Source organism: Phalacrocorax carbo, chromosome 28 (assembly GCF_963921805.1).
Source record: "Phalacrocorax carbo chromosome 28, bPhaCar2.1, whole genome shotgun sequence".
Classification (NCBI taxonomy): Eukaryota; Metazoa; Chordata; class Aves; order Suliformes; family Phalacrocoracidae; genus Phalacrocorax; species Phalacrocorax carbo.
Window position 1 is genome coordinate 1,145,704 of NC_087540.1, and position 24,979 is coordinate 1,170,682.

A 24,979-nucleotide genomic window follows, 5' to 3' on the forward strand; every position below is an offset into this window, starting at 1 on the left:
ATTCAGGGGTGCAGGATGGATCCAGATAATTGGGGGTGCGGGATGGATCCAGTTAATGAGGGGGGCGGGATGGATCCAGCTAATGGGGGGGTGGGGTGCGGGATGGATCCAGCTGACGGGGGGTGACGGGGGGCTCTGGCCGGGCACCGGGGGTGCCGGGAGGCAGGCACCACGGCCGCAGCTGCCCCCGCCCGCCGCCCCCGGGCCGCCCCCGCAGCGCTGCAGCTCCCCGCCGGGCCGCTAGGGGGCGGTAGCGGCGGGGCGGGGGGCCGGGGCGCCGCTCTCGCGCGGTGGCGCGCGCCGCCTTTCTCTGGCGGCGGCCCGGGTTAGCGGCGAAGATGGCGGAGCCGAGCGGCGGCGGGCCCGGCCCCGGCGGGGAGGGCGAGGCGGGGCTGGGCGGCCCCGGCGGGGCGCTCATCCGCGTCACGGTGAAGACCCCCAAGGACAAGGAGGAGATCGTCATCGCGGACGGCGCCTCCGTGCGAGAGGTGGGGGCGGGCCTGGGGGGTGTGGAAGGGCGAGGGGGGCCTGGCTCGGGGTGAGGGGGCCGCCGGGGGCTGGCTCGGGGCTGAGGGTCTGAGGCAGCCTGGGGGGAGGTGGCTTGGGGGTGAGGTCTGAGGGGGCCTGACTCGGGTGTGAGGGTCTGAGGGAGCCTAGGGGGGGATGATTTTGGGGGTGACAGGATGGGGAGTTGAGTGTGGGGTTTTTTAGGAAGGGTCTTGGTTTTGCGGAGGGGGGAGGACTTTTGAGGGGGAGCGAGAGAGCCGGAGGCCCTGAGAAGTGGGGGGACTTGGCTTTGGTTGCAGGTGACGGCTAGAGGGGCTTGGAGGACTTTTGGAGACCGGGCTTCGGGTTGGAGGGGGGGCTTGGGGGGCACCCCTGGCCTTTGGGGCCTTGTGGGAGCCAAGCTTTGGGGGAGCTGGGAGACCTGGGTGAGGGTGGGTCCTTGGAGGGGGCTTTGGAGTGGGGGCGGGCAGGCTTTGAGCTGACGTGAGCGATGGAGACGGCCCCGGGTCGGGGGAGAGATTGTCCTGGGGGTAATCCTTGGGAGGGTTTGTGGGTGTTGTTGGGGATGTGGGGGGGACTGTGAGGGGCTTGGAGAGTGGTCACAGAGAAGGGAGCTTTGGGGTGGATGGGGGCTGCGGGTAGAGGGGTGCGGAGGATCGGGTTGGGGGTCTGGGGGCTCGGCCGGTGGGCTGGGCTGCGCAGGGAGCAGGAGGGAAGGTGTTCCTCGAGCGGTTGGTGTGGGAAGGGTGCTGCGATGGGGAGACGCGGCTCTGGGGGCAGAGCCGGATGAGTGTGCGCAGGGCTGCCTGTGGGGAGGCAGCTGGGTGTTGTGGGGTGGGTCCGGACACTGGGATCCCAGTCCCTCAGGCAAGAGGAGAGGGGCTGGGCAAGTCTTTGTGGTAAAGGTTGGCTGGAGTGGAGGAAAGGGAAATGTCAGCCTGCCCGTGGGCTGGCGGGGGTCTGCTCATGCAAGGGAGCTTCATCGGGCCCAGTGATGCGGGGTGAGTGGGAAGGGGCTGGAATTTGCAAGGATTGGCTCAGGCGCTGTCGAAGTGGCTGTGCCCACTGGGGCAAGGTGTCATCAGCGCGGCTCTTGTCTTGCTGCATGCTTTGATCTGGGGTGTGGGGCACAGAGTTGCGCTGTGAAGGACCTGGTGGAGATCTCTGGGAGCAGAGTCATTGGGCAGGCAGGTGCTGTAGGATGTGTGGCCCTCCTGCTCCTTCCCGAGCAGCTCCTGAGAGCCCATCGGTGTAAGTGGGATGTTGAGTGACAGCTTGGCACAGAGGAGGGTGTGAAGCTTTGCGACCAGGATGACCTGGGGCTCAGGGCTGCGCTCCACCAGGGATTGTTGTTGAGGGTTCTGGTGTGAAGGCTGCAAGCTCCTCTGGGACAGGTGTGTGCTTCTCTTTCTGTCCTGGCCTTTCCCTCTGAATTTCCTGTAGTTTGAGACTTCCAAATGCAAGGCTTTTTTCCCTCGCAGATCAGCTTGGGAATGCCCCAGCTGGGCTAGCAACGACAGTCTATTGGCAGGTGTTAATCCCACCCCATCACAGAGTAAAGAAGAGGTGTCCGTGTTATGTGGTGTGGCGTGCTCATAGGGAATTCAGTTGCAGAAATAGGAATTGGAGAAGACCTAGTTTATTTCCATTGGCTGATAAAGGATTGTTCCCTTTTCCATAGAGCTCTGTCCTGTATTAAATCAGAGTTGGGCTTTCCTTAGGAAAAAAAATCAAATAAGCAGAGACAAAAACAGTTCAGTCATTCAGAGGATAAATGGTGTATTTGGATTAGACCTAAGAGACACACTTGATCTTGCTTTGGAAGCCTTCAGCTCTTCTTGAGGTAATTGCTCTATCCTTTCTGAAATTTACTGCACATTTTGTAAGCATGGAGGTTGTCTTTTGGATTTTTGGGGTTTTTTTTTCCTTAACGCCCCAGACATCCTCAGCAACTGGTGACTGAATTGGTACCTGCATGGGCTCCTCTTGGGTGAGATACTGAAGGGCTGTCAGTTCCTTATGCTGTTTGCATAGTGGATATGATATCTGGAGTATTAGCTTTAAATTTCTGGACTTGAGCCTTTGCCTGAAAAATGCTTTGTTTGTTTTTCAGTTCAAAGAAGAGATTTCCAGGCGGTTTAAAGCCAAACAGGATCAGCTGGTTCTGATCTTTGCTGGGAAGATCCTGAAGGATGGAGACACGTTGAATCAACATGGGATCAAAGATGGGCTGACTGTACACTTAGTCATTAAGACTCCGCAGAAGTAAGAAACTATTTCGTCTTGGGGGGCTGAGGCTAAATGGATGATGGAAGTAAACGATGGTGGAGCATTTCTGCCCTGTCTGAAGTGGTGTACTCGTGCGAGGCCTGAGTGCTGAGGCTGAGGGCGTGTGCGAGTCTGGCAGCGGTGATCCAGCAGGAGAACTCTCCCAGGCTCTCTCCCTGCCACGGTTTTGCCGTGCCGCTGTGGGGTTTACCACTCGGCCTGTGTAAATTTGTGGCAAGTACCTGAGGGGTTGACACTTCTTTAACACAACTCGTGTATTTTGAGCTTTGCGTATTTTGTGCCTTTATAACTTAGTAATCTTGAAAGAACCCATTGGAACTTGATACCAGTTCTAACGAAGATAAGTTGCTGTTACCAGAAATTACTTTCCCAATGAATTTGTGTTTGAAGTTGAAACTAATATCCAGTTTTTCTTTCACTTCCTGTTGTGTACTCTGCTCTAAGCCTGCGCTCGCGCTTTGAGGTGCCATGGGAGACAGGCCACGCGGGCAGAGCGCTGTCTGTGGGGCAGAACGGTGTTCCCATGTGGTACCTATAGGCACGTCTGTATGGGCAGGTGCGGACAGGTGGGTGCTCCACCTTGGTGGGAACGCGCGGAGGCTCAGGACGTATGAGCACGGGCACGCAGCGGTGTGGTTGTTAGCTCAAGTCCAGCACTGCCGGCACACCCCGTGGTAGCTCCCAGTTTGGACACGGCTCACTTGTGTCTGTGCACCATGTAGCTCGGCCTGAGAAAGGGACACAGGACTGACCGCACGGCCCTGCAGGGTTAGGCTTTTCCCAGTGCTGTCCAATGGAGTGGTGGGCACAGAAGGGTTTTTGGGACTGCTTGCTGTTCTTCAGGCGCAGCCACGTCTTGTTGATCTTGAAACCCCCTTTGCAACTGTTTCTTGGGCTCCCTGCTGCAGTCACATTGGGCTCCTGGTGAACTAGCGGGGCTGCATCTCTTTGTGCAGTTTTGCTCTCCCCTGGGAGAGCTGCCTTACTGGCTTAGTCAAGATTAGTGCTTTCCCCCCCTTCCTCCCCGCCTTTTTTGTAGAAAGACAAGCATGTGTTTTGTCGGCTTCTGCAGGAGGCCTCTCTCTGGATTCTGCATCTCCAGGTAGCCTGATGCTGTTTACCGCTGTCTCCACAGCAAACTGTGGTGCTTGTGAGCCATTTCAAAGGGTAAATGAAAGAGCTGCCCTGGGCTGCTGATTTTATTTTTTCCCCCCCACTAATAGTCATAGATAAGTGCTTACTGAAGACATTACAGCCTCTTCCTGTGCTGAGAGAAACCAAGTGACCTTTCTCCAGCTTCCTTCTTCCTTTTTTGTTCAGCTTCCTATTTGCTTTGTTTCCCCACTCTCTGCCTCCTTCTCAGTGGCTGCTGGTTTTCAGCAGCAGTCAGGCGACTTGGGAAAGTGGTCAAGGAACTTCAGGTTTGATTTTTGAAGTCCTAAAATATGAGTGAAAAAGGAAAGGGAGTTAGATAAAGGAATCATTCTTGGTTTGGAAAAAAAAAACCCAGAGGAGGAACTGTGACTACAAGGGACTACCTTAGGTTGGTTTACTCAATAAAGCTGATGTCCGGCATCTGCTACGCTGTGGCTTATGGCACAGTATCTGCATGTGTGTACTGAAGGAAGTTCTAGTCAACTCCTGTTGGACGGAGAAGCCTTGCATGCAAGGTCCAGCCAGTGGCAAAGACGTGAATTCATAGCCAAGCTGGCCAGAAACGTTCTCTGGCTTCATGGGACAGATGTTAGCTGCCCTATGCCTCAGTTTCCCTATCTGCAGAGTAATGGTGATGCTTACTTTTGCCCCAGGAGCACTGATAGGAATATTCAGTGCATGGGAGGATTTGCAGAAAAGCAGATTCTTGTTTACCCCGTGCACTAGCCCTGCTGTAACCTCCTGTGGTTTCTGTGGGAGCAGCAGGAGGATTTTCCTGTTTGGAGCAAACTCATTGCTCAAGGATATGGCTGAGGCAAATAGTTCAGTGGGATTCAAGGAAGAGCTAGACACAACTTGGGGTAAGACCAGTTAAGCCACTTCGCGTGGGCCAGGATAAAATGTCAGAGGCTGTTACACATCGGGGTGGGAGGCAGATTCCAGCAGGTGGAAGGCATCTGGGAGCACAGCGTGCATCCGCGCAGGTGGGAATGGGAGCAGCCAGGGCTGGCTGCTGCGGGCCAACAGGCGCGAAGGGAGGCTCGGTCAGCACAGGGTACGCCCTCCTGTGTCCCCCCGAGAGGGCTCTGCTCACTCTTCCCGAATCTCAGGAGCTGAATGCCTTCTTTGTTTCTTTGCAGGGTCCAGGATTCAACGTCTGCTGCTTCTGCCCCCAATGCTGCTTCTGCCCCCACGGCAACCCCTTCTTCTCCTGCTGCCCCATCTCAGCCTTCCACATCCAGCAGCGCTGTTTCCGACACAGGGAGCGGCAGCAGACGGAGCAGTGGGTCGGGGACTGTGGGAGGTCCTGGAGACGGAGGCCCTAACAGTGCTACATCCATCCTGTGTAAGTGATGGCTGTGAGGTGTGACACGAAAGAAGAATTTCCTAGGATTAGCCCAAGGAGTTGGGGTTCCTGACCCCTATAGTCGTCTCTGCTTGCTGTAGGCTTTGCATGAGTCGCTTCCACCAGCGTAGCTCCGTTTCCCTGCCGAGGATAATGCCAAAGCCTTTAGGGAAGCATGTATAGGGGTGTCCTCCCTCAGAGCTGGCTGCTGTAGGAATATAGGATACCCCTAGATTAGTGTGGGTGCAGTTCAGCTGATGTGCTTGTCCTCTTTTTGCAGCTGCCGACAGTTACTGACTCACGCCTCTCTCCCCGTGTGTTGTTCCCTCTCCAGCTGGCTTTGGCGGCATCACTGGGCTGGGCAACCTTGGGATGGGCTCCGCCAACTTCATGGAGCTCCAGCAGCAGATGCAGCGGCAGCTGATGTCCAACCCAGAGATGCTTTCTCAGATCATGGAGAATCCGTTGGTGCAGAACATGATGTCTAACCCTGACCTCATGAGACAGATGATCATGGCCAATCCCCAGATGCAGCAGCTCATGGAGCGAAACCCGGAGATAAGCCACATGCTGAATAACCCAGAGCTCATGAGGCAGGTGAGTCAGCATGCCAGGGCCTGGTTAAAGCATGTTCAGGAGCATCTTTGTGGATGAGCTTCAGTGTCTGCTCTCCAAAGGGAGTGTGTGAATGCCAGATCCAAGATTTTGGAGATCTCTTCCTTCCTGCTGTAAGCTCCCCACAAACAGATGGTGGTCTTAAGTTATGTGAATACTGATTACTCAGCCCACATACTTGCAACTCTTATCTCCCTTTCAAGGCTATTGAATCCATGATAAGCTGGGCAAAAAAGGATGCTGGGATCATCCTAGTGTGCTGCGCACAAGGCTACTGTGTTCTCATTCAGGAATGGGAGTAAAAGCAGTCACAGAGAAGTGAAGCTACTGCAAAAGCTTTTTGTTTCTCTCCATTTCTCTTAGTAGATTAAGTACAGACTATAGAGCTGTACAGTCAATATTTTACTACCTGTATCAGGGGAGAGCACTAGTTGTAGGCCAGGATCCTAGAGGTCTCGATTTTCCCTACTATCCCCGACCAGAGGACCCATGCCCTAGAGCACTGGCTGGCTGGAAGACCAAAGGTTCATTGGAAGGGAAGCAGAAGGCGTGAGTGAGAGCCTGTGTTAAACAGCCCTTGACAGGACCCTGCTGTTGCCCCGGGAAGCCTTGTCTGGAGGTCTTTCTGGGTTGTTGCTGAATGAGCCTGGTTTCCATCTGCTTCTTGGTTATCTTTTTCACTGTGTCGGCCATACATGAAATTCCAGAGCTGCAGGACTACATTGTGAATGATCGGTACTTAAGCAGCTCCTTATGTGAGATCTGGATGCTCCTTGTGCAAGGGAGACCCATCAGAAGTTCTGGAGAGGGTGAATTTCTTGGTTTTCTCAAAATGGGAAGGATCTAACTCTTCTACCTTCTCCGTTTTTGAATGCAGTCCATCGACTTTGAGTGGGAACATATGGGTGTTAAATGTTTGGATGTCCCGATACTGCTTAGAAACAAAACAATCTCATCCAGCTGAATTGAGGTTGAGAAGGAAGAGAGCTGAGCAAGGATGGGAGGAGCCAGGATCCCTGGGCTCTCTTTGCTTGGATAAATGATCTCTCTGCTCTCTGGCTGTGAAACGGGTTTAATTATACTCTTTCTTCTGGGAGCTGAGGTTTAACTCTTTCAGTGCTTGGCTGGTAGAGCAGTATAATACCACTGGGCTGCTAACCAGTCTCTTGATCCACTCTGGTCTTCCCTGGGGCACATGGGCCTGAGCTTTCCCTGTTTTCCTCCTTCTCCCAGACAATGGAATTGGCTCGTAACCCTGCCATGATGCAGGAGATGATGCGGAACCAGGACCGTGCTTTGAGTAACCTCGAGAGCATTCCAGGAGGATACAATGCCCTGCGTCGGATGTACACAGACATCCAGGAGCCCATGTTTAGTGCAGCCAGGGAGCAGGTAATGGCTGCATTCCTTTAGGTGGGGTGTAGCGTGCTGAGCATGGGAAAGGGGTTTTTCCCTGACCCCCGTGCTAACGGGGCAGCCTTCCCAAAGCATGGCTGTTCATCCCCTCCTGCTCTAGATGATGAATGCAGCCACTAGCAGGAGAACGTTGTGCAGGGCCTGTCATCTGCTTTTATTGCATGCTTTGGTGTATCTGGGCAGAGACCTTTGGTCTCCGAGCAGGCTGGATGCCAGCCATCGCCGATGTGAAGGCCCCATAGCTTCGTTAGCACAGCCCTCTGCTCTCAGCCCAGCTTACTGTATTAGCTCAAGCCTGATGCCTTTGGATTGGAGCTGGCTGAGATCCAGCTGGCTTGAAGCACAGGAGGAGTGAGCGCAGGTCTGTCTGCAAAAGGCTGTGCAGACATACTCTAGTCTAGCATTACCTACTGGTATGTCCGGGTGCTGATTTTACGTGGATGTTTTGAAGCCCTGCGTTTGGGAGCCAAATCTAGGGCTGTGGCCGATTCTTGAGCCTGGTCTCTTTCTGAGCGAGGTGTGTTGTGGATTAGAGATTTCTCAGGAGGCAAATTATGGTGTGTGTTTAGCATATTCTGGACCAGGATGAAGATGATCGGCCATTCCCTAGCTCGTACGGTGGTGGGGTTAGTCAGACATTCTCTGCTGGGGCTAACTGATTATAGCTATTTCTTTTTTTTCCTAGTTTGGCAACAACCCTTTCTCTTCCTTGACGGGGAATTCTGATAGCTCAAGCTCTCAGCCTTTGCGGACGGAGAACAGAGAGCCGTTACCGAACCCCTGGAGCCCCACGCCCCCTGCTTCCCAGAGCCAGGCACCCAGCAGCGAAGGGAGCGCTGGCTCGGCAACCACCCAAAGCACACCGACTGTATCCAACCCCTTTGGGCTGAATGCTGCTAGCATTGGGTCTGGTAAGTAAGCAAGAGAGGAACCAGAGGGTGCTACTGACTGAATAGGTCACCCAGGCTTCCTTGGAGGGCGCTTCTCTCTGGCATTTGGGTGCCTGTCCGTGGGTGCTCTCCAGATGAATGATTCTAGCCCAGTTGCAGGCACAAATTATTTCTTGGTGCCAGTTGGAGGGTTACTTGGGAACCCTGATGTCCCTGCGGCCCTTGAGTATGGGAGAGTGGCAAGCCAAGCACTACCGTGGCTGTCCACAGCGATATTTGCTGTTGGCCAGGGTATGAAGTAAACGCATTGCTGTTATATGTCGTGTTATATTTCAGGGCCTGCAGCAGGACTCAGGCTTGTAAGGGGTTTTCCTTTGTCTTCTCTTCCCTTTCCCCGTACAGGCATGTTTAACAGCCCAGAGATGCAAGGACTGCTGCAGCAGATTTCCGAAAACCCTCAGCTGATGCAGAACATGATCTCTGCCCCTTATATGCGGAGCATGATGCAAACTCTTGCCCAGAACCCAGACTTTGCAGCACAGGTAAAAGTGTTGCAGTTGTCTCCTGTTGTCAGACAGGCCATGAGCACAGCGCTTGTGAGACCAGTCTGCTTCTATAGCTGGAGTGGTTCCTCTCGCAGAAACCGGAGAGCTGAGTGAATGTAGACAGTTTTGTTTTATTTCTTGATAGCTTGAAGACAGTCACGGTGCTGAACCCTGTTTCTTAGCAGAGCCCCTGACAAAAAAGGTGGCTTTTAAAGGAACATGGGAATGGCCCTTTGCTTTGCCCGTGGCCAAATGGCCCCTGTTCAACACTGCGTCTAGGAATTGAGCTGTCCTGTGCTGGTCCCCATTAGCAGTGGAATATGTTGAAAGCCCAGGGAGGGAGTCAGGGGTGTGACTGACTTGTTCTTCATGGCTTAGTTACATAGGGTTTAACAGCCAGTGGCAGCAACCCTCTGACCCTACCTACGTGTGCTGTCTCTTGCTAGATCATGGTAAATGTCCCCCTCTTTGCTGGAAATCCACAGCTTCAAGAACAGCTCCGCCTTCAGCTCCCTGTCTTCCTGCAGCAGGTAAAGGCCCCTGTCTGGCCCTGTGCTGCTCTCAGCCCCCGGGCTCCAGAGCTTTTCCATCCTCTGTAGGAAACGGAGTATCTCAGCTGCTTCGTCAGGTGGACTAGGAAGCATGTAGGCTTGGGTGGTCTGGGCTCTGAGGGAAGGGGGTTTGCACAGGGGAGAGAGAAAGGAAGAGCTTGCTTAGACAAGGCAATCTAAATCAAGTATCTAAATGTCCTAAAGGTAGACAAATGAGACTAGTTAAGCTACATGAAACCCCTGTGTGGACAGTCTCTCACTGTAATGAGCTCACAAAAATTAAAACAGCTAATTGTGCTAGAGCAGCTGGTTCACTCGGGTAAATCAAATCACATTAATGCCAAAGGTATGTGCCCCCAGTTCTAACCTGATTCACCTAGTTCATGTAGGAAATTTGGAACTCGACTCTCTGAGTATCCCTTTAGATGAGCCCTGCAGTCTGGAGACTTGAAGGAGGAGCCAGACTCGCAGGTTTGCGCTGGCTGCAGGGTGAGAGGTGCAGCTCTGTGCCGATCGTCATTCAGACTTAAAGCTGGTGGATCTCTGGCTGCGGAAGCTCTCGCTGTTTGGTACCGCTGTGTCTCTTTTGCCTTTGTTCACAGATGCAGAACCCAGACTCCCTCTCCATCCTCACCAACCCCCGCGCCATGCAGGCGCTCCTCCAGATCCAGCAGGGACTCCAGACGCTGCAAACAGAGGCCCCAGGACTAGTGCCAAGGTAATAAGTGCTTTAGAGTGGGTTTCTGCAGGCAGAGCTGACATGCTTGATACCAGCAGGCAGACTAGCTGTTGATTCATCGAGGAGATCTGCTTAGGGCACTCTGTCATGGGGCTTTCTGCATGTGCGTGCGTGTGCACCTGCAGGCCTCTGTGAGCTCCGGCTAATTAGCACTTTCTGCTTATTTGTACTTCACGCGGGAAGTCTTTGACCCTTTCTTTTTGGAGAAAAGGTTGGGAAACCACTTGGTCCTTCAGCCCCATCTTTTGTTTGCTGTACTCGGTACCAGCTGAACTCAAGAATTGTATCTCTGGAGAACTATGAGATGCACAGGCACAAGGTTGGGTGGGTACCTTGGGGCAGTGGTCTGCCAGCACCCCTCAGGCCGCCTGCTCTCTGGCTGCATGGGCCATGTTCAATGTCTATGGTTCCTTTCAGGCCTGCGCCTCTGTTAGGATCGCCTACTCCCAGCGCCATGCGAGACCAGGGTTCAAATGCAGCCGGTTTCATTTACAAAGCTGTCCTGTAGTGTGGGCCTCAGCAAGGGCCAGCCTGGCAGGGCCTGCTGGTTACCGTGCTGCCCAGCTCTCGGGACACTCAGAAGTGCTGGCTTGCCTCTGAGCGCGCCCTACCTTCCTCCGCAGCCTCGGCTCCTTCGGCATGCCTCGAATGCCCCCGTCCTCCACAGGAGGAAGCACAATCCCGGAGAACCCCGTTCCCTCCGCTTCAACGCCGGCCAGTGCCTCTCCAGCTGGGGGTGGTAACCCCCAACAGCAGCTCATGCAGCAGATGATCCAGCTGCTGGCCGGAGGAAGCTCTCAAGTATGTAACGCCCAGCTGCATGTTGGTACGCTTCTGGGGAGGGACGTCCTCCAGGCGAGCGAGAGGCTGTCCCAGTCACACCCCGCTCTAGGGATGTGGTCCCCAGCAGGTTTCTCTTGGCTCCGGTGCTTTGTACGAAGTTCGGTGTCTCGGGCTGGCTGGTTCTTTAGGGCGTGGTAACCCTTTGCACGGGTTAGGAGCTAAGAGTGCCAGGGAACCCCCTGCCAGCGCTGCTGTCACCGCAGGTACAGAGCTTGGGCTAACTGTGCAGTGTGCCTGCTGTGCCAAAGCCCGTGACAACGTGGGGAGGTGGGTAACGTCACTAAACGAGCCTGGACTATTTCCGTACGCCTAAAGCTGAGCTCTGGGTCCCTGCTCAGCCGTCGTTGCCGGCCCTGCCCGTATTGGTTGTTGATCTCTGCTGTCCAACTATAAGGTCTTTGTCCTTTCCCTCTGTAGGCGCAGAGTCCTGAAGTGCGATTCCAACAGCAGCTGGAACAGCTGAACGCCATGGGCTTCATTAATCGTGAGGCCAACCTCCAGGCGCTTATTGCCACTGGCGGAGACATCAATGCAGCTATTGAGAGACTGCTGGGCTCCCAGCCTTCCTAAACTCTTGTCATGCTGCCCCACAGACATCAGCACATGCATCCATACACATGCACAGGGGATCTTTCAGGAAAGCCTGCCATCATTTTCATATCTGACAGCTGTCCATGTATTTAAAACAAAGATACAGCTTAACCCCGACCTTCCTACTAAGTTAAGATTTCATGTTGAAATGCTCTTTAACTGGCTTGTATGTGGATTCCAGTTCTCATCGTGGCCACAGAGACTTCAGATGTGTATTTTTTCCTAAATATGCCCTCTGTCTCAGACACTCTTCTCTCTCTCTCTAGATGGTAGAGGCGATACTTCTAGTTACTTACCTGAATGATTGTGTTTTGAGTAGCTTGATTTTAACTGTACATGATTCCCTCCCCTAGCCCTCCTTTCAGGCAAATATTTAAAACTTGAGCCAAGTTTGGGTTTTAGTTATTTCTCCCAGCATCTTATTGGGAATGGATCAAAAGAAAAATTGAAATGACCTGGAATTTTCTGATGTCATTTGTCTTAATGTTCCATTGGATGAACTGCGCCCGTGTCTTTTGCACACAGGTGCCTCTGATCTCCTGGTAGAGGGTTCATTTCTTCAAACTACATTTGAAATATGGCCTCTTTATGCTCTTGGGATGGTGTAAAGGAGCCTAGATGCCTTCAGGGATCAGGCTTGCTGTTCTTAAACTTGAGTTGAAAGTGCCGTGCAGAAGAACGTGTTCGAGAGGTGTGTTTCTGCCCGAGCGATTTAGTTCTGGCGCAGGGGTGTCCGGGGTTTGTTGCCGCTTGTGCTCAGTAGGCTCATTCCTGAAAGCGTAAAAAACAAAAAAAAGGAAATTGAAAAATAAGTTAACGATCTCGCTTCACTGGAAAATGTTCGTGTTCCTCCCAGTTTAGATCCATCCTCCACCTCCCCACCCCGCCCATTTTGGTGTGTTTGAATGTTACGACTCTCCAAGAAACTCCCCGAGGACCAGCAGGGTGATATTTCCCAAGAGCCTCCGTGGCTGTGTAATTTGCATACCATTTTTATCAAAGAAAAATAAATGCGCACAACCATCTGTCTCCCTGCACTCCATGTATCTTCCTTGATTGCCACATTTAAGCTGATTGAGTTCCCCTAGTTACAGGTGATTAATCTGTCTTGTCGCCCGTGCTCACCTCTTGCAGATAGCGTGGGGTGTTGTGCAGCCTCCCCACCTGGCCGGGCTTCCTCCCCTCTTGTGGCAGGGAACCTTTTTGATGTATTTAAGAAATGCTGCTGCAGGTTTGCCCAAAATCTGGCCCTAACCAGAAGCTTCCTTTGAATTAGGGGCTCTCAAGTAGGACAAGCCAACAGCTACTCGGTAGCTCTGGATTTGGAGGACCTGATCCGCGGTGTGTAAGAAGCCGGTGGGCTCTGCTGACCCCAGAGGCGTTTGCTCGCAGCCGGACTGTGCCCGGGGAACCATTTTACCCCTCCTTTTCTGTAGGAATCACAGTGCTTGCTGTTAGTATGCTGGTTTGGGGGTGTTTTTATGGCTTCTTTTGGTAGGGGAGGATTGGGTAGTGAGAGGGCAGGGGAGGAATTGCAGTGCTGTTTTCTTGTATACCTGTAAAACCTGCTGCACCCAGCTCGCTTCTGAGTTTGAGATGGCATCTCTCAGTACCCTGTGTTGTTGGAGAGCGTAGGTGGACCGGTGGTTGCTGAGAAAACACGGGAGTGCACGCGGGCTGGAAACGCTCCTGCCTTTGTGTACATGCGTCACAATGAGGCCGGGGTTTTTTAGATGAGCGTTCAGAAAGCCTCGCTTTAATCTCTTGGAAGCTGAGCGCACACGTGTGGATTTCTTCTTGCAACCTCTTCTCAAATGCAAAATGAATTTGCAAAGAGTTGTGTAAGGATGGGTACTGAAGTTCCTGATTGCACTGGCAGGGTCAGAGCTCTTTCCTCATGTTGCTTATCGGCCCCTTTGCAGCTAAAAATGGGCTGGTACAAAGGGCTGTACGGTCCTTCGCGATCTCTTAGATGTGGCGGATGTCCTTTGCCTGCTCTAAGGTCTGTGTATCTCTGCAAAGGCTCTGTCCCCGTGCAAGCCAGCTCTTGCAAAGAATGCGCTTGTGGGAGGATGGGGTAACCAGGCGAGAGAGAGAGCAGAGAAGGCAGCTGGAAGGAGAGATGGTGCCGCTGGGTCGCGGGGAGCAGGGACGTACCCCCATCTTTGCGCTGAGGTTGAGCTCTGCGTTTGAACCTCTTTCAAAAACAAAACTAGTCCCAAACCCTATTGTTTCTGGGCAGCCACAGTCCTTCCAGCTCCCTCCTCGGTGTCAGCAAGATGTGCTGATGCGGCTTAAATCACACCAACGCGAGGGATTTGCGTGTGCGCGAGGGGAGCTGGCGTGCTGCTCGCTGGCAGGACGGGAGCTTCTGACCTGTCCCTCCGCTTCTGACGTAGGGGAGACTCGGAGGGGCTGCGGGGGGTCCGGTGAGCCCAAAGCAGCGAGCCTGCCGAGAGGGAGGGCTCCTGCGAGGCTGTGGCTGCCGTCGCTGGCGTCAGCACGGCGAGGCGAGCTGGGCCGCGCCGAGGCTGGCTGCTCGGCGCCCGCGGGGTGGAGGGGTCCCGCCGGCAGCGTAGGCAGAGTGCTGTGAATTACTGGGGAGAATGAACGCGCCTCTTGTAGGAGTTCTGGCTAGGATATTTGTTCTGACACTGAGGTCCTGCTTTTCCAGAGAGGGCTCTGGACCGTGGCAAGTGCGTGGAAGCCAGTCCCCGCTGCTTCCCATGGAAGGAGGATAACGCTTGTCATCCATCTGAGGGAGAAGCGAGGAGGTGGAAGTGCTCAGTCTTCACAGGCCATTCAGTCCTCAGTGTCTCTCTGCTCATTTAAGCAGGAAAACATATTTCTCCTGTCTCTTTATGTCACAGCGACCGCTCTTATGTCAGTTTGAGATCATTCCTCACCTGCTAGCAGCCAAGGTGCTAAAATAAAGATAACAGGGCAGCCTGCTATCTCGGCTTGCAGCCTCTGTTTGCATCTGATGTTCATCTACCAGCTCTCCAGCTTCCCCCGGGGCGATTTGGCAAAGCTGCCACCCTCCTTCGTGCTGCTCCGGAGGGGCTTTGCCGTACCCGCGTGGAGCAGCCGGGTGCAGTCGTGGCTCTGGCTTTGGCACCGAAGCAGCGCAGAGGGGAGCAGCCGCTGCCCACCCTGGGGAAGGGGATGAGCTCAGGCAAATGCCCTGCACTGGGGCAGCTTTTAGCAACCCCTCTCTCCTTACAGGAGTTATTTCCCTTAAGGTTGTGCTGAGCGCTGTCTCGTTAGCGGCCTTTGGCGGATCTTCCCTGCGGCCGCTACCACTGATGCGCTGGGGAGCGGAAAAGCGTCGTGCCCGTGCCCTGGGATGAAGCGCCGAGCTCAGAGCTCTGCCCTGCGCCTGCCCGGGGAGTCTTTGGCCTCGGCTCTGGGCACGGTAGTGGGAGCAGCAGCGTTCCCCCCTTCTCAAAATGGGGGGAGAAAAGCTGGGAGGGAAGGGCTTGGGGTTTCGCCAGCACAGCTGCAGGAGGCAGGGGCGGCAGGGTGGGACGCTGGGGCTGTGGCCAGAGGAGCCCGGGGGTCTGATGGATGCAGCCGCTCCGGCGCTGGGTTTCGCGTCTCACCTTTGGTCGGCCCAGGCTTGGGAGGGAGAGGCGGCTTTGAAGACTGGTGAGAAGGGAGCTTTTTAGTGAAACATTAATCCCCTCCAGAGAGCTTTCCCTAATCCGCAGTAATGTGCTGTTCAAAAGCCCTCTTTCAAAGGAACAATTGCACTTTCTTGCTGTTCCATCTCTCCTTCCCCCAGGAATTGCCCAAAGGTGTTCCTTGCTGACTGTTTCCTCTCATTTTTTTCTCTGATAAATAGAATTAATTCCTTTAAAATGTAATGGAAGGACCAATTTCCTCATCAGGTAGTGGTGAATCTGGCTGATCGACTGGGAGAGATTTCTGCTGTCAAGGACTTGTTTCCACTTTATTCCTCCCCCCTCCCTGGTGGAAAACTGCACCCTTTTCCCCCCAACAACCAAATGTAACACTTTCCCCTTCAAAATCAAATCTCTTTAATGAGGAAGAGGGAGATATTGCAGGAAATGAGTGTCTCAATTTCTTTCAAGAAACCATTTCTTTTTATTATTACCAAGGTTGCTGACCACGACAGGGGCCGTTTCCTGCGGCCACAGCCCTGATTATGGGGGTGCCAGTTCAAACCGACCCTGTTAATAACTTGTGAATGTGCTGCAAGGGGAGGGGGGCAGCAGGCGCATCTCCCGGGGTTGGGAGCTCATGGAGTGGGCTGGCTTGAAAAAATACATACTTGTGTATATATATACACCCAGAGACATATATATACACACGTATGTATATTGAACTGCTGCAGCATCAGCTTTGCTCAGCTGCAGGAGCTATAAGGAAGGGCTACAGGTAGCGCAGGCTGAATGATGCTCCTTGGCCCCTGTGCTCAATTCTGCAGCATTTCAGGGCAGAAAACCATGATTTAGAAAGCGGCTGGGACAGCGCCAGCGTGCTCGGCTGCCTGCCAGCAGGACGCGGCCGTGGCACGTGCGGGTCCATCTTCACGTTGCTCTGACTCGGTTTATTTTTAATTTCTCCAGCAAGTTGATACCGTGTTCCCCGCGGCCACCCGCCCGGTCCCGGCGGCGTTTCACCGGGGTTTGCACGTGGGTGCAGCATTCCCAGCCCACGGGGTCGGCTGTGCTGGAGCAGGCAGTGCCCACCGGCGCGGAGCCTGTGCCCGGGGCAGGGCGGAGACTGGGATTTGTTGTTTGCTCCCCTTGACATCGGAAACAACAAAATCACAAGTCTTCCAGCCTGCCCCAGGGCTGAAGGATGTACGGGTGGCGAAGGGTCGTCCGGAGAGCTGTGCTGGAGCTGCCCTGGGGAAGGAGAAAGGGAGAGGGGTGGTGTTCGGGCACCTGCCCTCCCTTCTGGCTCTACGGCCCTGTGAAGGGTTAGGTTGGGTCTGGCTGCTGCACCTGCGCTTGCACCCATGGGTGCACAAGGGGCTGTGTCACCCGCAAAACTCAGTGGGTTTCTAATGTGCACCAGGAGAGGGTCCCGGGTGCCGGAGGGGCTTCGCAGCCCTTGGCCGCTGCTGGCAGCAGTAACACAAAGAGCAGTGGTTGTGCCCAATGTCCCAGCCTGCCCAGTGCCGGTGATGGGGCTGAGCCCCAGCCCCAACCTCCTGGCTGGGAGCCCGGAGAGCCAGTGGGCTCCAGCCCCATCTGCCAGGGTCGGAGAAGCCTCTCGCACCGTTCCAGGAAGGGTGTCTGCTGTTGGCAGATTTTTGCGGTGCTGGGACGTTCGGTCCTGCTCTGCCCGTGTTTTCCTGGGTGTCCCGGTGGGAATATCCCCATCCTTGCCGCCTCGGTTTCCCTGCCCTGTGAGACACATCGGGGGTGCGGCCATGAGATGGCTCTGCCACGAAGGTTATTGCTGCTTTTTTTAATCCTAGCAGACAGAGCAGATAGCAGTGAAATATGGAGCAGTCAAGGCTGCTGCCCCACAGACCAGTCTGCTGCGGTCTCCCGGCTTGGCATGACCCTGGAGATAAGCCCCCAGCGCTCTTATCAAGGGGAGTGGGAAGGAAAGGCAGCTCTTGCAGGGGCTGGGTGGGAAAGTAAAGTGCAAGGAGATGCAGGAGCGATGCTCACGGGGCTGGAGCAGGGGAGAGGATGTCTCTCGACCCCATCAGCCACACCGGCGAAATGCTGCCGCTGTGTGTGACGGCTGTAGCTGGGCAAAGTGCAGAGCCGGTGCCTTTGCTGCACGGGGTGCACAGCACACGCTCCACATGCACCCCGTTGCACCCCGTTCATGCCACACATCCCACGAACACCCTGTCGTGCACCCCACACACCCCCCCGTAGACCCCATTGCACCCCACACGCCCTGTGCGCACCCCGTCACGCACCTCGTGGTACCCCTGCTCACCTGGGGGCTGGTCGCCCGTCCTCCCCACCGACTCTCCCAGCTGGTGTCGGCAGAGCAGGAGATCGCGGCAGCTCCGGGCTGCTCCTGCCCAGCCGGAGCGTGCTGTGAGCAGCCCCGCAGCGAGGCGTTGGCACGGGGTCGGGGGGGGGACGGACACCCCCACACGCGCTGCCTCCCCGCTGGACCACGTCCTCCTCCCGCTTTAGGAAGCGGAGCTTTGCTGGAGCAAAGGGAGTTCCGAGGGCTGGGACATGGGTGCGTGTCTCCATCCCTGGGGCATCACCCGGGCCAGACCCCCCTGGACAGCAGGGCGAGGGGTGCCAAAGCGGGCTGCCCCCGGCTCCGCAGGCACAGCCAAGCCCAGGGTGCCGGCAGCTGCCAGCGTCTGGAAGCCTTGCAGCGAGGCTGGCCTGGCAATAGGCTGGCCTTGGTGACAGCTTTGAGTGGCAGCTGGCGAAGGGATGGAGCTGGGAGGGACGAGGACGCAGCACTTGGCCTGGCCCAGCCGCACGATGCACCGGGGATGGGTTGCGGTGCGTGGGGGCGGGGGGGGGGGGGGGCAGAGGGGCCGCGCCACGGGCTCGGGGTCCGCCCGCTCCCCACTGCGCAGCCCTGGAGAGAAGCAAACGGCCCCAGCTGCGAGGCCGAGCGCCCTGCCGTGGTTTCCACTGGGCTTTCCGCCTGGGCACGCGTGCCCGTGTGCACACGCGTGTGCGCGCACACGCACCCTCTGGAGCTGCGCAGCCCCCCGGCTCGCGCACCGCAGCGCCCGCACACGTGCGGAGCAGGCGGCGAGCTGGGTGTAAACTGCCACGCGTGTGCGTGTGCGTGTGCGTGTGCGTGTGCGTGCGGTCACGGCCGGCTGCGGGCGTGCGCGCTCCCGTGGCACCCCCAGCTGGGGGGGGGGGTTGCGTGGGGGTATGCGCATACGTGTCCGTGCATGTGCACACGCGTGTCCGTGCCTGCGTTTGTGCACGTGTGTCCCCGCGTGGTGCGTTTATGCCAATCGGTGCGTGGGGCCGTGGGTCGGTCCGTCCGTGTGTCCGTGCGCCCGTGCGCGCGCGCGCCGGCAGAGCCCGCCCCCCGCCCCGCCCGGCCATGCGCGGTCGGCGCTTCCCGCCGGGAGGCGGCGTGGGAAGGGGAGGGGGCGGCGGGACGGACCCCCCGGAGCCGCGGCCATGAGCGCCCCGCAGCCGCCGGGCCGCGGGATGCGGTTCGCCGAGAGCCAGCTGCGGCGGCACGGCTGGCGGCGAGGTGGGCGCCGGCCCAGCCTTGGGCCTCCGGACCCCCTCCGGGCCGCCCCTCCGGCCCCGGACCCTCCTCCCCCCGGTTCCCTCCTGGTCCCCAGCCCCCCCCCCCCCGATCCCCAGTCCTGTCCCCGGACCCCCCCAGCCCCCTCGCCGGTCCCCAACCCCAGTCCCCGGCCCTCCCTGGTCCCCAGCCCCCCCCGATTCCCAGTCCCATCCCTGCCGTCCCGTCCCCCCCCGATCCCACGTCCCATCCCAGGCCCTCCCCGGTCACCCCCCGGCTCCCTCCTGGTCCCCAACTCCCCCCCCCCAATCCTCCCCCCGGACCCCCCCCCCCCCCCCCGATTCCCAGTCCCATTCCAGGCCCTCCCCGGTCCCCCCCTGTCCCCAACCTCATCCCCCTTGATCCTCAGCGCCCCCCGCCCCCCCCATCCCCTCTCCGGTCCCCAGCCCTCCCTGCCCCCCCCCCCGCCGGATTCCCAGTGCTGTCCCTGCCACGACCCCAGTCCCCAGTCCCGTTCCCGGTCCCCAGCCCCCCCCGGTCCCTGGCCCTCCCCAGCCCCTCTTCCCAGCGGAGCAGGGCTTGGCCTCACAGCTTGACCCCCCACATTTGGGGGGCGGAGGGAGGGTCTCACCGCAGCCCCAGCCCCCGGTGGCCTCCCCCGGCCGCGGGGGGCTCTGGGGGGAGCCGCTGCGGCGAGTGACGGGTGCCCTCGTCCCCAGGGCAGGGGCTGGGGAAGCGGGGGGACGGCATCGCCGAGGCCATCCGGGTGAAGGTGAAGTGCGACACGGCGGGGGTGAGTACAGCCGCCTGCCCCCCCGCCCGGGGCTCGCCCCCCGCCGCCCCCCGCAGCCATTTTGGTGGCTTTCCTGCACCCCGCAGGTGGGACACGACGTGGCGGAGCCGTTCTCCTTCCACTGGTGGGATCACGTCTTCAACAAGGCCGCCGCCAACATCGCCGTGGAGGACAGACAGGTTCGAGGGCTGGGGGGGCGGCGGTGGGGGGGAACCCCGGTTGGGCCAGGATGGGGTTGAAGATAGGGGAGGGCTTTGGGGTCCGCGGTGGCAGAGGGGTGCTGCTGGCGGGCGTGAAGCCCCTCGGACAAAACGTTCCCGAGCCCTTTGCGTCTCCCCCCCAGGATGGCATCTCCGTGAAGACGCGTTCCGAGCAGGGCGTCGGGATCAGCAATAAGAAGCCCCGCAAGGCCGGCAGAGCCGGCACCATGTTGTACGGCCGCTTCGTGAAGGTGACCGGCCCTGGGGCCGTGGCTCGGGGAGCAGCTGGTGCCTCTGTGAACTCTGCGTGTGTCCCCCCTTGCAGTGCGGCCTCCCCAGCCCACGGCTGCTGCAGCCCCCAGGGCCCCCTTTTCTGCGTCCCCCCCCTTTCTCAGGGCCCCTCTGCCTCTCCCCACTGCAGTCGGCCACGCTCACGGCACGCGGGGAGGAGTCCACGAGGCTGCCCGCCAGCTCAGAGAGCAGCGAGGAAGAGGAGAAGCTGGACCTCTCTTCGGCCAGTAGGTGAGGCTGGGGCAGCGGCCCATCCCCCGTCCCCACGATGCGGCGGCGGGGAGGGATGAGGGGTGCGAGGGGGAGCCCCCGCTCCGGACCGCGCTCACCCCAACGCTGGGGGTGACACGTCCTGCCCGTGTCCCACAGGCTGACGGACGAGGAGCTGATACGAGCCTGCGGGGGCCGCACGGCACACAAGTAGGTGCTTGCTGGAGGCTGCGCGGTCGGGTTCCCCCCTCCCGGCTGGGCCAGGGGGGGCATGTTCCCTGCCAGGGAGGTGCCGGACCCCCTGGCAGCTGCCCGCAATCGTTGCAGGGGCGCCCGTCACGGCCTGACCATGAGCGCCAAGCTGGCGCGCCTGGAGGAGCAGGAGCGAGCCTTCCTGGCCACGTACCGACGCACGGAGCGGCAGCGTGAGCCCCCAGAGAGCAGCCCCCCAGCGGGGAGGCGGGAGAAAAGGAAGAAGAAAAAGAAAAAACAGTGCAGGGATGAAGGAGATCCTGAGGTGCTGCAGAGCCAGGAGCCAAGCAGAGAAGACGAGGTGGCAGGAGAGGAAGAGGAGGTCATGAAGAGGAAGAAGAAGAAGAACCAGGAGCCAAGTGGAGAAGATGAGGTGGCAGGAGAGGAAGGGGAGGTCATGAAGAGGAAGAAGAAGAAGAACCAGGAGCCAAGTGGAGAAGATGAGGTGGCAGGAGAGGAAGGGGAGGTCATGAAGAGGAAGAAGAAGAAGAACCAGGAGCCAAGTGGAGAAGACGAGGTGGCAGGAGAGGAAGAGGAGGTCATGAAGAGGAAGAAGAAGAAGAACCAGGAGCCAAGTGGAGAAGACGAGGTGGCAGGAGAGGAAGAGGAGGTCATGAAGAGGAAGAAGAAGAAGAACCAGGAGCCAAGTGGAGAAGACGAGGTGGCAGGAGAGGAAGGGGAAGTCGTGAAGAGGAAGAAGAACCAGGAGCCAAGTGGAGAAGACGAGGTGGCAGGAAATAAAGGGAAGGCTGCAAAGAGGAAGAAGAAGAAGAAGAAGCAGGAAGAGGACAAAGAAGAGCTGGCGGAGACAGAGATACCTCTAGAAGACACCAATGGGCCAGACCAGGCTGGGCACAAGCCCAGGAAGAAGAAGAGGAAGAGGGAGCCAGAGTGAGCAAGGGCCAAGGCTGCCGTGCTGCACAGCTGCTGGGACCATCTGGCTGCGAGGGTCCCGATCCTGCCTGCTGGCGCTGATGGGTGCCCAAGGGCGCTCCGGGCTCTTCCCAGGTAGAGCCCCAGCGCTGTGGCCCAGCTGTGTGTTCGCTGCCTGGGGATGCTGGGCTGGGACTGACTGGGCTGGAGCTGGGTCAAGCTTTATTTCACCCCCTGAGCCTTCCTCCCATCAGTGGTGACCCCAGTTCCCACCAGTCCCTGGGGTAGGGACCCATTTGCTGTGGCTCTGTCACAGAGGGACGCAAGGGGACAGACCTCGCCGAGTACTGAAATATTTTTTGCAAGAGCATGAATAAATCTTTATTGTAGTGGAACTATCCTGAAGGGCAAACCCCGGGATCCTGGCTCACGTCTACACCTAGAAGCACTCAGATTAAGTAGCAACCCCAAACAGAGCCCACCCGGCAGCTGCCCCGTCGGTCCCCAGCTCCTGGGGGCTTTAGTCTGCGGTGAGCTTCGATCCTGCTGGCAGAGCTGGGTAGGACTGGAGCCCAGTGAGGTGCTGAGCATCCTCCCAGCAGAGAGCTGCACCCTTGGCAGAATTAGGCCCTGATCTGCTGTCCGGAAGCCTCCGGCACCCCAGGCCCCTGCCAAGCCCCAGCCCTAGGTCAGCTGCAGGACGCAGTCCGTCGCAGGGTACGGCGGTAGGTTTAAAGCGTATTTCTCCTGGAGCGCGGCGGGAACAAACCTGCCCCCGAGGAAGTGGTAGCGGCCAGCGAAATGCATCGCCGCCTTCTTGGGTGCCGTGAGCGAGATGAGCATGTCGGGCTGGAGACCGTCCGCCTTCCCCTTCTCCACATCCCAGCCTGCAACAAGCCCCGAGGCCAAGCTGGAGCCGGGAAGACCCCGGCTGGGTGCCTTCCTCCGGTGGGTCTGGCATTACTCACCTGAGGGGATGTCGATGCTGGCGATGGGCACGGTGATGCGCTCAAGGGTGCTGAGGATGCTGTTGAAGGGCTCCCGCACCGCTCCTTTGAAGCTGAACCCAAAAATGGCATCCACCACCAGGCCGTAGAGCTCATCGATGAGCGCAGCCTGCGGTGGGGAAGGCAGTGGGTGAAAAACAGCCCCAGCCCCGGCTCCGAGGGCGGCTGCTCCCCAGCCGGGGGGCTGCTCCTCACCTCAGCCGGGAACTCGGGGAGGAAGGGGATGTCCATCTTCTGGCACTGGGTGGTCAAACCTTCAAACAGCGGCTTGTTGGGGCGCTTGGGGTAATAGACGGTCGGCTCGTAGCCCTGCAAGAGCATGAGGGCCCTGAACAGTGCTCTGGCAGCGGGAGCAGCGGGACCCCCAAAGCTTGTGGGTGTTGGGGGGCGTGGGGTGCACCCTCCCCGGGGGGGGGGGAGCGCGCAGGTGCCTGCATGAGAGACTCACAAACATTTTAAGGTGCCGGGCACAGACCAAGCCGTCGCCGCCGTTGTTCCCCGGCCCGCACACGACCAGGACGGCGGGCTGGCTCGTGGTGAAGGAGCTGGGCGGGTAGGCCTGGTGTGGGACAGGAGGCGTCGGGTTATGGAGGGGAAGCGGGGCCACGCCACGGGGCCGGGACCCCCACCCCGGGACCCCCGCCTGCCTCTCAGGCGCCCACCTTGGCGATGGCGGTGGCGCAGCTCAGCCCCGCCAGCTCCATCAGCTGGTCCACGCTGAACTTGTACTCGGTGAAGAGCTCCTGGTCGATGGCCTGGGCCTCCTCCTGCCTGGGGAGGGAGGATGGGGGCTTCGAAACCCAGCCGGACCCTGGCACTGCCGGGTCAGGGCCAGCACCAGCGGGCCAGGGGAGGGGGGACGGGGTCCAGCTCCCCACGCTGAGCACCCCTGTGCCCCCCCTGCACCCCCATGCATCCCCTCTGCAACCCCCCCCGTGTCCTGGCCGACCCCTCACCCACCCACCCCCGTGCCCCTTTCCACCCTGTTAACCCCCCTCGCACCCACCCTGCGGCCCCCCACAACATCCCCAGCACCCTCTACCACCCTCCGGAGGCCCCTGCAATTTTCAACCGCCATGCACTTTGCGCGTCCGTGGGTCTGTCCCCGTCCCGTTCCCTCCCCGTGCAGCTCCCGGGTCCCCACCACGCCCCCCCCCCCCCCCCCGTGCACCCCCCGGGTCCCCCTCTCACCCCCTCCGCAGCCGTACCCGAGGAAGCGGAGCCCCCGCGGGCCGGGCCCCGCGCTGGGGCCGTGCATGGCGCTGTGGCGGCGGCTCCGGTCCCAGCCCCGGCCCCAGCCCCGGCTCGGGCAGCGCCCGCCCGCCCGCGCCGCCCCCGCCGCCACCAGCAGCCCCAGCCCCAGCAGCGCCCGCGGGCCCGGCATGCGGAGCGGCAGGGCCCGGCTCGGAGCCCCTCGGCCTTGCTCGGAGCCGCTCGGCTCGGCTCGGAGCCCCTCGGCCTTGATCGGAGCCGCTCGGCTCGGCTCGGAGCCCCTCGGCCTTGCTCGGAGCCGCTCGGCTCGGCTCGGAGCCGCTCGGCCTTGCTCGGAGCCGCTCGGCTCGGCTCGGAGCCGCTCGGCCGTCGGCTCGGAACTGCTCGGCGCTGCTCGGCTCGGCTCGGAACTGCTCGGCTCGGCTCGGAGCCGCTCGGCCGTCGGCTCGGAACTGCTCGGCTCGGCTCGGAACCGCTCGGCTCTGCTCGGTTCGGCTCGGCTCGGAGCTGCTCGGCTCGGCTCGGAGGCGCTCGACTCCGCTCGGAGCTGCTCGGCCCGGCTCGGAGCTGCTCGGCCCCGCTCGGCGCTCGGCACGGAGCAGGCGCGGAGCGCGCGGCCGCGGGGCCCAGCAGGGGGCGGGGCCGCGAAGGAGCGGGTCAAACCCGTGTTGGCGCAGGCACCGAGGAGGGGCTCCCGCTCCCACGGGCAGCGCGGCCCTGCGGGTCCTGCTGCCCTGTGCCCCGTGGGGCGCGGCCATTTCCCACGCGTCCGTGGGGGGGAGAGCGGCCATCTCTGGGTGTGCGTGGGAGGGAGAGCGGCCATCTCTGGGTGTGCGTGGGAGGGAGAGCGGCCATCTCTGGGTGTGCGTGGGAGGGAGAGCGGCCATCTCTGGGTGTGCGTGGGAGGGAGAGCGGCCATCTCTGGGTGTGCGTGGGAGGGAGAGCGGCCATCTCTGGGTGTGCGTGGGAGGGAGAGCGGCCATCTCTGGGTGTCCGTGGGAGGGAGAGCGGCCATCTCTGGGTGTGCGTGGGAGGGAGAGCGGCCATCTCTGGGTGTCCGTGGGAGGGAGAGCGGCCATCTCTGGGTGTGCGTGGGAGGGAGAGCGGCCATCTCTGGGTGTGCGTGGGAGGGAGAGCGGCCATCTCTGGGTGTGCGTGGGAGGGAGAGCGGCCATCTCTGGGTGTGCGTGGGAGGGAGAGCGGCCATCTCTGGGTGTGCGTGGGAGGGAGAGCGGCCATCTCTGGGTGCCCGTGGGAGGGAGAGCGGCCATCTCTGGGTGTGCGTGGGAGGGAGAGCGGCCATCTCTGGGTGTGCGTGGGAGGGAGAGCGGCCATCTCTGGGTGTGCGTGGGAGGGAGAGCGGCCATCTCTGGGTGTGCGTGGGAGGGAGAGCGGCCATCTCTGGGTGCCCGTGGGAGGGAGAGCGGCCATCTCTGGGTGTGCGTGGGAGGGAGAGCGGCCATCTCTGGGTGT

The 24,979-nt window shown here is 59.1% G+C and overlaps 3 protein-coding genes across 6 annotated transcripts; 2 read left to right on the forward strand and 1 right to left on the reverse strand.

Annotated features, from left to right (window-relative positions):
- Nucleotides 1-294: 294 nt before the first annotated feature.
- On the forward strand, nucleotides 295-12,515 carry UBQLN4 (ubiquilin 4). 2 transcript variants are annotated; one of them, XM_064474783.1, is made up of 11 exons: nucleotides 295-488; nucleotides 2,621-2,772; nucleotides 5,091-5,296; nucleotides 5,631-5,893; nucleotides 7,145-7,303; nucleotides 8,013-8,238; nucleotides 8,620-8,759; nucleotides 9,209-9,292; nucleotides 9,916-10,031; nucleotides 10,676-10,853; nucleotides 11,313-12,515. In XM_064474783.1, the coding sequence occupies exons 1-11, from the start codon at nucleotides 339-341 to the stop codon at nucleotides 11,463-11,465; spliced, it is 1,827 nt and encodes a 608-aa protein (XP_064330853.1). In that variant the 5' UTR covers nucleotides 295-338; the 3' UTR covers nucleotides 11,466-12,515. The 2 variants fall into 2 exon arrangements, with proteins under 2 accessions (XP_064330853.1, XP_064330854.1); XM_064474784.1 differs by lacking the exon at nucleotides 9,209-9,292.
- Nucleotides 12,516-18,519: 6,004 nt separating this feature from the next.
- Nucleotides 18,520-21,682, forward strand: LOC104041040 (G patch domain-containing protein 4). Of its 3 annotated transcripts, XM_064474831.1 has the most exons (8): nucleotides 18,520-18,671; nucleotides 19,388-19,461; nucleotides 19,548-19,640; nucleotides 19,805-19,912; nucleotides 20,083-20,183; nucleotides 20,322-20,372; nucleotides 20,490-21,075; nucleotides 21,142-21,682. In XM_064474831.1, the coding sequence occupies exons 1-8, from the start codon at nucleotides 18,596-18,598 to the stop codon at nucleotides 21,307-21,309; spliced, it is 1,257 nt and encodes a 418-aa protein (XP_064330901.1). In that variant the 5' UTR covers nucleotides 18,520-18,595; the 3' UTR covers nucleotides 21,310-21,682. The 3 variants fall into 3 exon arrangements, with proteins under 3 accessions (XP_064330901.1, XP_064330902.1, XP_064330900.1); XM_064474830.1 differs by having other exon boundaries at nucleotides 18,521-18,671; nucleotides 20,490-21,682; XM_064474832.1 differs by lacking the exon at nucleotides 19,805-19,912 and having other exon boundaries at nucleotides 20,490-21,682.
- NAXE (NAD(P)HX epimerase) lies at nucleotides 21,641-23,754 on the reverse strand. Its single transcript, XM_064474833.1, has 6 exons — nucleotides 23,503-23,754; nucleotides 22,957-23,065; nucleotides 22,743-22,853; nucleotides 22,490-22,603; nucleotides 22,256-22,403; nucleotides 21,641-22,174 (listed from the first exon to the last, which is right to left on the reverse strand). Exons 1-6 carry the CDS (start codon nucleotides 23,676-23,678, stop codon nucleotides 21,972-21,974), a joined length of 861 nt encoding a protein of 286 aa, XP_064330903.1. The 5' UTR covers nucleotides 23,679-23,754; the 3' UTR covers nucleotides 21,641-21,971.
- Between the last annotated feature and the right edge of the window lie 1,225 nt (nucleotides 23,755-24,979).